This window comes from Lepeophtheirus salmonis, chromosome 12 (genome assembly GCF_016086655.4).
Source record: "Lepeophtheirus salmonis chromosome 12, UVic_Lsal_1.4, whole genome shotgun sequence".
Classification (NCBI taxonomy): Eukaryota; Metazoa; Arthropoda; class Copepoda; order Siphonostomatoida; family Caligidae; genus Lepeophtheirus; species Lepeophtheirus salmonis.
In genome coordinates this window covers 7586223-7600348 of record NC_052142.2, presented here as the reverse complement: position 1 = coordinate 7600348, position 14126 = coordinate 7586223, and the positions used below count along the sequence as shown (strand labels likewise).

Here is a 14126-nt window from a genome sequence, read left to right as displayed (position 1 = left end):
TGGACAAGGTGCAATCTTTCCTCCAGATGAATTATGCTCTCCTTTAGGACTTTGAAGTTGGACTTTATTAGTGCGAGTTCTTGGGAAAGAGAGGCTTTTGGATTGTATAAAACTCAATAGTGGGAACCTTAGAGACAGAGCTGTCTTGTTTTGGAGTAGGAAATTAGGTAGTGTGTATGCCAGGATGTTACTATTGAACAATTGCACTTATACACATTTTTTACTTAAAAATGCAAATAAAGATCGAGAATGCAAAATAAAAAAAATAAAAGCCAAAACTGCTAACAAATATTATTGATATAATTTGGATATCACTAATTATGACACTTATTTGGAATAACAAATGTATAATATGATAGGTATTTTGGAATTGCTTAAAATAATGATTTTACTCACAATGTCAACGACATTTTCATCTGCCCCACCAGATAATAAATAATGATACATTTTATTTGTACCACTAGTAGTTCCAAATAGCGCAGCAGCATAGTGTAATGGTGTTCTTCCCTCCTGAGATAAATACCTTTTTTGATTAATTTATTTTCTCATAAAAAACTGTCTCACATTGTCTCTTTCCTCAATTTGATACGGATATTTATTGATGATATAATTTAGAACATCCCCTTGGTTTGCCATCACTGCCTTGTGAGTTGGTGTATGTCCGTAGTGGTCACGAGCATTAATCCATGAAATTCCGTCATTTATAAATATGTTTTCTAAACAACTAATATTTCCCCGAATAACTTGCTCATGAATTGTATCAATCTTTTCCTAATTATAGAAAATAATAATAATTTTTTTCTTTTTTCTTAGGACTACCTGAAATTGTGGAACTTTTTTGAGAAATCTATTCACATGAGGAAGCCTTGTATTGCGATCTATTAGTAACCACCCATATCCATTCATAACTGCCTGTGATTAAATTTGATATTTGTAAATACGTATATTATATATGTATGAATAAAGACTATGTGCATTATCGCAAATATCTATGAACATTGATTTTATCAAAGCATCAATGTTTTTCTTTATGTTTACAAAAAAAAAGAAAAAAGTGCAAATGAAATGCTAAAAAAATTGCTTAATTGAGAAATAGGTTTTTTATTTTTTTAAATTCTAATAGTATTTTTAATTATTTAAATTTAAGTACAACATAGAGTAACACAATTTTCAGCAAATGAATTTTGATATTGGTATTCAATTTATTTTTAAGCACAAAATCAAAGAAAAGAGAAATAATATTTAATATAAACAAACATGTTTGAGCTCATCAACTAATCATAAATTAATTTAACTGAGATTCAAGGATCTATGATAGTGCTGTTCATTCTATAGTGCTTTATAAACTCATGGAGGTGTCTCTCCCTTGATTTTTTATCTTCTACTTCACTAGGACATTATTTCTGGGTGATATATTTTAATGATCGAAGAGCTTCTTGATGACGCATTGTTGTGACACCATTCTGTATGAATATTGCAAGAAATAAAGTACTGACATGATGGTATTCAGATTGAGATTCTTCACAAATAATCACAAAATCTTCCTATATTTATGAGACAATTAAAACAAAAATGAATGAACACGATTTACAGGGGATTGGTAAATTGAGCTATATCTATTGGATTTTATTCAATTGAGAAGATTATTGATGGATCTTTTTGTAGTCAAAAAGTGGACTTCTCATTTTATGTTCATTTGATTCAAGGATCTTTAGATACGAGTGAGAATACTATCAAATGAAAATAAATGAATCTCAAGAAAACTAAGAATCTTGCTTTGAACGAAGGTTATATCTTGGACTCACGTACAAGATCTGGATCCATATGTAAGAGATATCGCTCTGGCACAGAATTGTCTCCTATTAGTTAAGAAAACTCTTGTCAAAGCTCACAAAAATATGTTATTAGCTACTCGTTGTTTCTTTTGTCTTTTAATCTTAAATACGGTATGCCTTATGATATATTATTTAATAATTGGTTTCAAACAACTTCGGATGATTTCTATCTTAGACCCTATACTTCAGATCTATGAAGGAAAATACATAGGAGAAGAGTGATATAAATTAATGCAAAAGGTTGAAGAGAGAGGAAAACTAAACATTGATTGATGAAACAATTTTGGATTTGAAACCTTACATAATTTATGCACAGGATATTCGTTTACTTTCAAAAACTTATGTCCTTTCTCGCTAACGGGTAATTATAACTGTTATTACAACAGTTTAAAGACCTCTAGAGGAGTTATGATTTATGTATCCAGGTCTATAGAAATTTTGATTACTGTCAAAGAATGACTGGTACAAAATAAATCTATCAGGAGTATGGGAATTTTATTTCATTAACGCTTGTGGACCTAACATCAAGTCATTTTCTTTTTTCAAGCTTTAATGAAAGATTAAAAAACTTCCTTCTATCCTAAAAGTTGATTGTGTCAAAAAACAACAACAACTTTTCAAATGAATACATGAACTAAAGTTGCTTGATGATCTTGAAATTCCAGAGGGTGATTTCTTTTAACAGAAAATGTGTCTTTGTTCTTCTTGGATAGGTAATGTTTTAATGTCTTTGTTCTTCTTGGATAGGTAATGTTTTAATGTCTTTGTTTATTTTTCTGGATTTGAGAAGAGCTTTCTTCCAATTCGAATAACCTTCTGGTCATAAAAGTGTGGAATTAGAAATATTGGCTGCCCCCTAACAAGAAAGGTTCTTTAAATTCCAAAAAGGGTCACAGAGTTGGAAGATTATAAATCATCTCTCAGTAAAAGATTAAGAATTTCATTTCATCCAACTTTCCCCTGCCATTAGCTCACACATTTAAAGTTTAATGAATGACGGCACTTTATTTGTACGAAATATTACAATTTAGATACTTTTAGCTTATATCAAGTTTCTGAGATTACAGAATAGAAAATGTCAAGAAAAGTCGACAAAGAATGCAACCCTATGAGGAAATCATCTGAAATTAATTCTTAACCACAAAAAATGAAAAAAAAATATTATAAACAAGCAAGAACTCTGAGATTCAAAAATTGTTATTTAATAAATTTCATGATGATTTACGAAAAGTTGTTGTTGCACCTAAATATAACATTCTGAGGCCAAGAAAAGGAGAAGATCTTTCTTTGTTTTCTAATTTAAAAAAATCTAATTATTTTGGGAAATCATATAAGGATGATAAATCCGCTGGTCCAGATTGCATCATATGTAAATTTTCACTCTTTGCTTTGAAGACCTGATCCATAAACTTTTAAATTTGAGATATTTTTTTTTTTCTTTATTCCCTTTTATAAGGCAATATATACTTTTACTTTCTTAATAATTAAAATAAAAGCAATTCATAATCGAAATCAATTTAAAAGATACAATATATAATAAAGAACGATTGAATAAGTAAAACAGGAATAATTATTTTTGATATAACATTTCATGTGAACAACTTCGTTCTCATAAGAAAAGAGAACGAATAAGGGGAGATGAGATGATTCCTTTTTAAATTCTAGGCTCGGCTTCTTAATCGTAAAACTAGAGCTTTAAGTATTCATACTCGTCATTCCTCAATACAATATGAAGAAGACGGAGACAGAAAGAAAGTGAAATGGAGAGTGCCGACCCGGCAGTTTATAATATGATGAAGCACGCGTGCACAATGAATTTGAGAAATTATATGGAGACCGTAATGTAAGCATATCCCATCCCGTACCAAAGGAAGAATAGCTTTCATTCTGAAAAAAGGGAATGGAAAAAAAATGAGCCATTGTTGACCCTTGACTATTTTGAACAAATCTTATAGGATATTGACAGGTACTATACCTAAGCAAAAAACAACCTCTTCTAAATAATAAATTGGTTCCAGAGCAGAAAAGTTTTCATTAGAACAGAAACATTGCAGATGTTCAAGGAAATATTGAAGCTTCTATTGATTCGCTGAGGTATAGGAAAAAATATGAAACACCCAATGCTAGTGATTTTAGCAAGACGTTCCGCACAATCTCCCATTATTCATCCTCAAAGCTGTGAAAAAATACTTACTTCGACGTTTTTTTCAAACCCATACGGGGTTTTCTTCATAAAAGAACATCAATCATCTCCATCAATGGAACTCAAAGTAAATCTGATATTGTACACTAAAGATCTTTTTCAGTTATTATGCTTAATAAAGGTGTTGTTCAGTTATTATACAACTTAACGGTCTTGTTCAGTTATTATGCATATTAACTGTCTAGCTCGTTTATTATGCACATAAACTAGTTATTTTACATAATAACGGGTTTTTTACTTTAACTGCAACATATATATAACTATTCTGGCTAAAGTCTATCACAGGATCGATTTTCACAAAAAAAGATTTTAAATAATTTAAGTTATTCATCCATCACCCCATAAAGTAGTTTGATTGTAACAGTTTTAGTGGCATTTCTTATTTCCTCTTGCTAAACTCCTGGATAGAATGAAGATAAAGCTTCGAGAGTATAATTTATTTCCAAAATAATTCCTATCATGTGTCAAATACATTTTAATCTTCTATTTATCTTGAATCCCTGTATGAAAACTCTCATTATTGAAGTTTATGAGTTTTTGAAGATGAAGGATGTTTTTCTTTATATTTCATTAATTTAGATCTACACAAATATTCATGAAGTCTGAAAATAGTCATACTATCATGGTTTGTGGTAGATATAAAAACATGTTATTATGTTATGCCTTATATTATTATTAAAATAGCTACAAGAATTATCCTTACGTCTGGAATAAAATTATTTAAGACCATGAAATATGGAGTTTCCTATTGTATGCCAACAAAATATTTTGTCAAATATATCCTTTTAACTAACCTTATAGTCCACTATCCAGAGTCAAACGCCACTTAATGTCCTTTTCCAACATGAAGAACATGATTGCATATAAACAACATCTGACTCATGATTATTCTGAAAACTCTAATTTAACACTGGCAAATAAAATATGTTTGTTTCATTTTTAAATACCTTAAATAACCGTGGAGAACCCCAATTTCTCGAAATTTATAGAGAAATATGCCGTAAGAACCTTTCCTAGTATAAGGACTCCGCACATATTAAGGTAGGATATCAGTAAGAATGTAATCTCCAAAATTAGAAGAAAAATTGGAGATATTCATAGTTGTTGATGAGAGTCAAGACAATCAGGAAAGATCAACGAGAGCTATATTGATGATGGGCCCTTTAGATGGCTGTTTCTGGGGTCTTCCTTATATGATCAATTTGATAGACAAAAAAATTGATAATACAAATAATATTATGAGCTTTTTCGTTCCGAGTATTCAACTAAATCTTGGTTTGGACTTTGATGAAAATAAATTTAAAGTTTTATCCTGAACCGAGCGTGCTACTATAAAAAGCAGGCGAAACATCAAAAGAAGATACTCCAAATTGAAAAAAGAAATTTACATGTGTGGCAAATAGACTCCAGAACGTAGCTGATCTTGCACGTAAAGAATTATAAAAGTCAGACAATCTTATTTTAGAAGTTGAAAAAATTATTTTGAATGCCAGCCAAAGAAAACGGAACTTCACTGCTTCTTACCATATTGATTTACCTCCAGCATCTATTGTCACACCCTAAAGAACTTGGTTAAAATCAGTTGAATACTGTTTCAATAAATTCAATAAATCTGGGAATATTGTATCTGCCTTATTAAACGAACATTATCGGTCGTTGAAGCTAAGGAGATAATAAATGATGAGTTTATTTATGAAGAATTATCAATAATTAATTACAAAATACATATTGTAAATTGTTAATAAGAGAGGATTTTGTGCATAATGAAAGCCATTCCTTCCAAAATAAGGTCGTGGCTATCAGTAAGTATTGTCAAGAACATCCTAATTATGAAATGTAAAATAACAGAATCGTGAGAGTAAGTATCTATCAAATAACTTTTTTCCCAAAAAAAATATAGCTTTTTATTCATAAACACAGAAAAGTGGGCAAACACAACTCTTGAATAGTTTTAGGTTTAGACAGTGTACAAGTAGTTTTTATAATATTAGTTTTCTTCGAGTAAAGACTTGGATAAGTTGATTCAAATATTCAAAAATTAATTAAACAACTACTATTTCAAATTAGCATATTTCTAAATGCTCCTAATGTTCGAGCTAAGGGGTTAGAAAACTGCAGAAAAATGGGCAAGACCTACTACCTGGATAGTCTTTACTAGGGTATTAGCTTCAAATGGTTTGTCTGAGATCAGTTTCTTCAAGTAAATACATGGATAAGCTATTAATGATTTATTCGAATTTTCATTAAATTAATCAAAATACTACTTTTCAAATTTAGGATCGGCATATTGATAAATATTCATATTCTCCGACCTAAGTTGTAATAAAACTGCAGTAATATGGACAAGAACAACTCCTTTTATGGCCTCATACGTGGTCTTAGCTTCACATGTGTATATGTAATTTATTTAAAATAAGTATTAATCGTTTTAAATACTAAATATATCATTTTACAAATGCCTTACTAGACAAAAAAGGATGATTCTACGTGGAATTTGAATTTGTGATAAGCAAAATACGGATTTTATTTATATTCATAATTAGTACATTTATTTCTATTCATAATTAGTATATTTATTTCTATTTATAATTAGTATATTTATTTCTATTCATAATTAGTATATTTATTTCTGAATAAAAATTACTCCTTATATTTTGTATATTTATGGTAAGGACAAGAAATGGATTTTTCTATTTCTAGCTATATTTTTTTATAAAGAAGGAAAAGACTAATCTTGTAATAGAAAATTTTACCCCTTTTTGATATAAATTTAAAAAACTGTACTGCTTAGAATCTTTAGTTTAATTTGAATGCATTTTTTAAAAGTATAATGCTTCGGAAAAGCAGCAATATACTATTAAGGATGGCACATCATTAAATTAGATTATAAAGATGAATAAAAATGATATTGGTAGGATTAAGATCCTAACCGGCTGATCTGAAATTATTATAATTCTAATATTTTCAATCGTTCAACGCCATTTTTATTTTGATATATATTATATTGATTATATTTTCTTCATATATTCCACGATTTGTGTTTCATACATTCCACGGTTTGTTTTTCATCTATTGACTGATATCTCTGATATCCGGACTTTGGACTATGGAAACATCAGATTTCTTGATGTGGATGTAGAAGAATGATGTAGAATTGAAAGGTATCTCAAAACTTGTTATTCTTGTTCTCAAGGACAATTGGATCCATTCGAATACAAAACTCCTTGTTTTAATTACGAATGTGTTTCTTATTGGGTAGATCAATGCCAATAATTTTTTCTAATCTCTATTGAGTCATAGAGCCTTTGAAAGTATAATAATACTCACTGCATTAGATTCTAAAAATATTAAAAACAACTATAACAATGCTAAATTATATTATATATTAAAGCTGAAGAGAAGGAACTAAACTTTTGTATTATTTTGTAAGATATATACATGTTAATTGATTGAAAGTGATGAAAAGCTAAATTATATCTTCATTGAGAATAAAATAGCTAATAAAAAAGATAAAAATCCAATTTTGCTGCGAAAAGTGCAGAATTTCTCAAATTATGAGACATTTCTATGGTTTTTATTGAGTCCGGTTTATCATGCTTCTGATTCCAACCCCTTATACTATTCTTTGCAATGCAAGTTATCATTTTACCGATTCCGAGTAACCATGGACTGAACTTATGAAAAACTGATGTATAACAGGAACATATCCACTTTGATAAAAAATATTACGAAGGGTCAACTGTAACATTGTTCTATATACTTTATGCTTAATATATAATATTGCTGAGTAGATTGATTGATGATGAATGAATGCGTAACTTTTTCCCTATCATGTTTGTCTGTATTCCTGCAGATTTATTAAAATTTCTGGAAATGAATAGTTTGTCTCATATTGGAGAACTCTCATTACATGAAAAAGATTATTCGTTCTTAATCCTTTCAGCCTTCATCACGGATATAACGTTATCCAGTACACATGAAAGGGTTAATATCATGATATATGAAGGGATTTAAATATTGTCCCTTAGTACTTAAAATTGAATATTTACTAATAATTAAATAAGTTTAATGTATATGTGTCAAGACATCAATAAAAAATACACACAATTTACACAATTAGCCCATGGAACTTTCAATAGTTAATATTCTAATATGAATATGTTATTCGATGATCCCTTGTTATACTGAATTCTTCTTCGGTAATTTCATAAATATTGGTTCTTTGCTGTTTATATCTGGTCAAGTTTGAGTCTTTCTTTTTGGATCTGTAATGCCAGTGAATGGAGGAGCGTCTATAGAATTTCCATCAAGGGAGATGTCATAACGAATATAAAAAAACAAAGAATAATGAAATGAATAATTACCCTATTTGGTAGCTATGGCTTCCTTAGACCCACAATTTGTAAACACTAAACTAAATTGGAGTCTATTTTCATTTATTACTGATATTACTAGTTAGTAATGAGCATCATCACTTATTTTCAATAATTCATTGTAATAACTAGTTTGAACCTGTATCGATATTCTCAGTAGGGCACGAGCAAACTAAAAAATATATACTATCTGCCAGGGTGTGACTCCTTGTCACTTGGTATAATATCAGTATGGATTGCTTACGGGCGCTAATATCGCCTAACACTACTTCAACTGTTATGTGACGCCAGTGTATTCTTTAGATATTTAAATAATATTTTTATCTTTGCTAATTGCAATATTACAGTATTTGTAAGTTGTAGTATAGTTATTATTATAATTTATACATATGCCATCGTCTTGTATTGTCTCTAGGTTATAAAATAAATAATTGGATTTAAACTCCTAACTTAATAAAACAATTATAGGGTAAATACTAAATAAATAAATTGAAATGGATTTCAGAATACAAAAGTATATTTAACAGGACCATATGGATATCATCATGTATGTATTAATGCTCTGATGAACATACTAGTATTTAGATACCTATACATTGTATGAAGATAAATTATTTATAGATGTTTACTGTTGTTGTTATCTTTATTTAAAGGAGCTAGAAAATAATCATTCTTCAATAAAAAATATTTAGACTTTCATGAGAATAAATGTTGGTACCTTTCCTCAACTTCATGGGAATGAGTAATTCATGAACGAACTATATTCGTATTATCTGGAAAGATTCTGATTGAAAAGGACGATAGCTTTATGTTATCATGGTGAGTCAGTCCTTGCTCACTAAAGAAACAGATTCCGAGGATTGAATTTATTTGACATTAACATCTAAATGAGGAGAGGTAGTCCATAATCATATAGAAACTCTTTCCAAAGAAAAAAAAAATATTTTTTCTTGTTGCCTAACCTTGTAATAGTAACATTGACTTATAGATAGATTAGTTTTGATGGATTTAAATCCAAATGTAATTGAAGCAATACTAGCAAATAGGGCTTCATACTTTTATTATTTCTTGAAAATAACTTATTGGCTTGTCCAACTTATCTTTTGAAGAACTACTTGGAGTCAATAATACTTTTAATTTAATTATCACTTAATAAAACCACTTTCATAAACCCTAAAATAATAATGAGTAATAAAACTAAAGGACTTTTGTCAACAGGTGACTCAACTTTGTCGAATTCTTTCTGTAGCTAATAGCAATTATTCTTAGACCGGATCATCATAATTATTATTCAGGGAGGTTTATTATTTTCTACAATGTGGTATTAATTAATGGTGATGTGTTTGCAAACGAATATAAGTAAACAACCCACATGCCCTATTAATAACAATAACTATAGGTATTGATATGTTTCCCAATATCTTATCATATCAATACTTTTTGAAAGTATATAATGCAATAGGAGGAATGAATACGTTAAAAATCATAAAGAATCGTTTACATTATTTACTAAGGACTTCCTGAAGCTAAATTACTGAATTCAATGTTATATCTCCAAGAATATCGGATACCCACATACACAGTGGTTTCATTGTTTTTTTTTAGCTGGCTCTTTAATTCGTAATTGGTAGTATAAAGAATGATTATTTTTTTCCTTAGCAGTTGTCATTACTATTTCATTCCTGAGCATTGAACATCCTTTCTAAAAAGATTCAATTATATTCAAAGCCTCACTTTCATTTAATTCATTCCTAGGGAGAAGACATTATCTTTTTAGCATTCCAAGGGGCATATTAAAAGAAATTGCCCCTTGGCTAAAAATAAGCCAGGAAACTCCTAAAGGGGGAAGAACCCCCCTTAGGTAATATTTCCCAAAGTGACGCCATCGCAGATAGCAAAAATACCAAAGGAGATATGATGCAAGACTTTGGGGAAGAAACGACAATGAGCCAATTTGCTGAATCGAGTTTAGCGAGCTTAAATCTGCCAGGTAGTCAGCCAATTTGGTTCTGGGCCAAGTTGGGTGGTATGCGGTTTCAAGGATTAGCAGACACTGGAAACCGGGCACTCGATCTTATTGACGAGGCATTATAGAGGAGGTCAAATACTTGCAAGGACCTGAAAAAGGCGGACATTGTAGTGGGTTCAGTAGGGGATAATAAGTTAGATATTTTTGGTATTCCTACTGAACCGGTTGAAATCATGGTGGAAAATTTAGAAGAACCATGGAAGATAAACCCCCTAGTAGTTCGTGGGCTAGGGGTGCCATTTATACTATCACTGAAAACTATGAGACAGCTTTCCATATCATTAGAATTAGGTGAGGATATCATTGCTAGGGTTGGGACTAGCGGGACAGAAATTCGGTTAACAGAATATCTGGGTTCTGACGAGGCAATGGAACTTGTCTCCACTTTAATGTTAATTGACTGTGAAGAAGTTGCTGAGGTAATTATTACTGAGAAGACGGTAATTCCCGTAGAGAAAACAGTAATAATTGAGGTTACAGCCAAAGGGTACAAGGTAACTGATGACGGCACATCAAATATTGTATGGTTTACACCAACTGAAGAAGATTGGAAAATAAATCTTGAGTCACAATTAACAGAAGTGAGGATGACGAGGCGGGGCGATAGCCGAGTAAAATTAGTCATTTCAACTGTTGAAGAAGAACCCCGGAAGATAGCTCCAGGAAGAAAAATAGGAACAATCCGACGATTGAAGCGTTACATGCCAACTCATGAAAATTTGTTAGCTTCAATGGAGATGGAGAAAATCTGCCCTCCATCTGAAGAACTTGAAAAATTAGACCCTAATATTTATTATTCACTAGTACTAGATAAATTGTTCCAATATATTGGAAAACCTATTAAAAGAGTAACTAGTGAGGCGGAGAAAATTAAAAATGAAATTAATATTATGTTTGGGGGGGAGAGTTCGAAAGAATGATTATCTGAGCGGTAATGAACGGGCACTAGTAGAAGAGTTATTATATAGATTTTTATGGTATATTATCAAAAGACTCCTCCAATGTAGGCCGCACGGAAATATTAGAGTTTGCGGTGGATACTAGTGAAAATGAACCGGAAAAGGCGAAGGTTAGACCTATGAATCCAGCTGTGAAAGAAAGTTTTAAAGGACAACTTCAACAATGGATTGAGGAAGGAATAATTGAACCGACCATAAGTGAATGGGGATCAGCGTTAGTTCCAGTAAAAAAGAAAGATGATACATGGAGATTTGCTACGGATTATAGGGATTTGAGTAGTATAAATAAATCTGATGCATATCCTATAGCTCATTCCATGAAATTGTTAACAGATCCACAAATTGGAAAGGCAAAGTACTTCGTTTCAGTGGATATGGCTGGGGCATACTTTGCAGTACCTGTGAAAGAAGAGGATCAGAACAAGTTAACAATTGTTTTCCCATTTGGGACTTATAAATTCCTTCGGATGCCTTTTGGACCCAAGAATGCGTGCGGGACATATGCACAATTAATGCGTCAAGTTTATGGTCCACAACTAGACCGGCGAGGACTCCTCGGATTCTTTGATGACAATCTCATCTTAGGATGTACGTTCATGCAAACACTATGTATATTTGCTGAATTTATGCTCAGGACTGAGAAGGCTAATCTCAGGGTAAAGGCTACGAAAACAGATTTTTTTACGCCTAGGACGAATTGGTTAGGACACGAGATAGGGGGAGGACATGTTGCTCCGGCTGATAGACTAGTAGAAGCTGTTCAGCATTGGCCTATTCCTGCTAACAAGAGGGATCTCCAAACCTTCTTGGGCAAGACCTCTTATTATCGTAAATTTATAGCATCATATGCTAAAATAGCTGAACCAATTGCAAAACTTCTCCGCAAAGATGTAGAATGGCAGTGGGCTAAGAGCCAAGATGAAGCATTTAATGAATTAAAGAAAAGGTTGCAGGTAAAACCATTATTAAATACCCCAGACTTTTCAAAAGAATTTATTGTAGAAACAGATGCTTCAAATTTTGCCATTGGCGCCGTGTTAACGCAAATAGGGGATGATGGTAAAGAACATCTGATTGCGTACGGTAGAAAGTTCCTTAATCAATCACAAAGAAATTATTCTGCAACGCAGAAGGAATTGCTAGCTGTAGTCGAGTTTGTAGAACATTTTAAGTATTTTATAATGGGAAGAAAGTTTGAAATCAGGAATGATCATCAACCTTTACAATGGTTTATGAAATCAGTTGTGCTTACTGGAATGTTACACAGATGGAAGGAGAGGCTTATGGAATATGAATTCGAAATTAAGTATAAGCCTGGAAAAGAAATCAGAATGCTGATTCTTTGAGTAGAAGACCCGACCATGAAGAAGATGTAACGGAAGAAAGTAAAAAGCCCAATGAATATGATTTCAAACTAATGAGAGCTATAGGCAAACACATTGCTAATGTTGCTGCGGTAACAACTCGGCGCAGGAAAAAAGAACTTGATCAAGAACAAGAAAGGATCAAGGTAATAGAGTAAGAGATGATTGAGGTACAATATAAGGGAAAAGAAATCAATGAAAATGAAATTGATGATATCTCAACAGATAAATTTATAAAACTACATTTTTATAGGTCACAAAGTGATGATACATGCATAAAATATATTAAGGGTTTGTTAATGAAAAACAAAACGGTTGAGGAAATTAAAGCACAAGGTAATAAATTATTGTCGCGGTAAATTAAAGCTTATCTTAGAATATATAATCAATTACATTTAATTGATGGTAAATTGTATATGAAGGATAAGGAAAATGGAAATATGAGAATTTACCGGAAAAAGATATACGTACAGTTATTGTGACTGTACATGTACATCCTTTATCAGCGCATCCTGGAATGACAAAGTCAAAATTATTAGCTAAACAATATTTCTATTGGACAAGTATGGATAGAAATATTGAGGATGAAATAAAAGGTTGCCAGGTCTGTGTTTGTGCAAGGAAAGGAAACAAAGACCATTTGAAAAAATGGGACAAACTTCTACAGCCATCAGTGAAAGATTCCTTGTATTTTACATGGATTTGATGGGTCCGATGTAGAACGGTTATGCCAGTGATCCTAAGTATTTAATGACAATCACTGATGCATGTACTAAATTTCCAGAAGCGTTCCTCTTGAAGGAACCTACAGTTGAAAATATTTGTAAGATATTATTAACTGAATTCTTCCCAAGGTATGGAACGGGTATGAAATTAGTAACAGACAGGGGTTCACAATTTATTTTCAAATTAATGCGACAGGTGTGCGATGAGTTAGGAGTTATTAAAGCAGAAACTCAAGCTGATCAACCTCATACTAACCCGGTTGAAAGATGAAATAGGGATATTGGACAAGCTATTAGAACATTAATGGTCCAAGAAAATATCCCTGATAATAAATGGCATAAATGCCTAGGGGAAGCCTTGGCTCCAATAAGGTCCCTAATTGTACCGAGGTTAAGGTGTTGTCCATTTTTCTTAGTAAATGGAGCACATCCAGTGGTTCCTGCAGTTCAATTAGATTCAAATATGCAAAATGCTCCTAAATCAGTTAATGAACTGGTAAATACAGTTACTGATGCGTTAGAAAAGGTTAGAGTCCAACAATTTGAAAGTCATTTAAAGAATAGAGAGGCTTATAATAAAAAAGTAGTCCAACAGGTAATTAATGTTGAAGATGAGGTGTTTTTGTGGGCACCACAAA

At 31.5% G+C, this 14126-nt stretch overlaps 1 protein-coding gene and 1 long non-coding RNA gene across 3 annotated transcripts in view; one reads left to right on the top strand and one right to left on the bottom strand.

Annotated features, from left to right (window-relative positions):
- The window catches only part of LOC121126954 (uncharacterized), a 64616-nt gene extending 63700 nt beyond the window's left edge, over positions 1-916 (top strand). Inside the window, exon 3 of the long non-coding RNA XR_011782681.1 lies at positions 814-916. This is a non-coding gene — a long non-coding RNA (uncharacterized lncRNA). The remainder of the gene's footprint in view (positions 1-813) is intronic.
- Positions 1-14126, bottom strand: part of LOC121126839 (uncharacterized) — a 91623-nt gene that overhangs the window by 31665 nt on the left and 45832 nt on the right. For both annotated transcript variants that reach the window (XM_071892120.1, XM_040722184.2), the window contains 3 exons: positions 820-912; positions 565-771; positions 397-510 (listed from right to left, as the gene is read on the bottom strand). In XM_071892120.1, the coding sequence (XP_071748221.1) occupies positions 397-510; positions 565-771; positions 820-906 (408 nt within the window). In that variant the 5' untranslated portion in view covers positions 907-912. The remainder of the gene's footprint in view (positions 1-396; positions 511-564; positions 772-819; positions 913-14126) is intronic.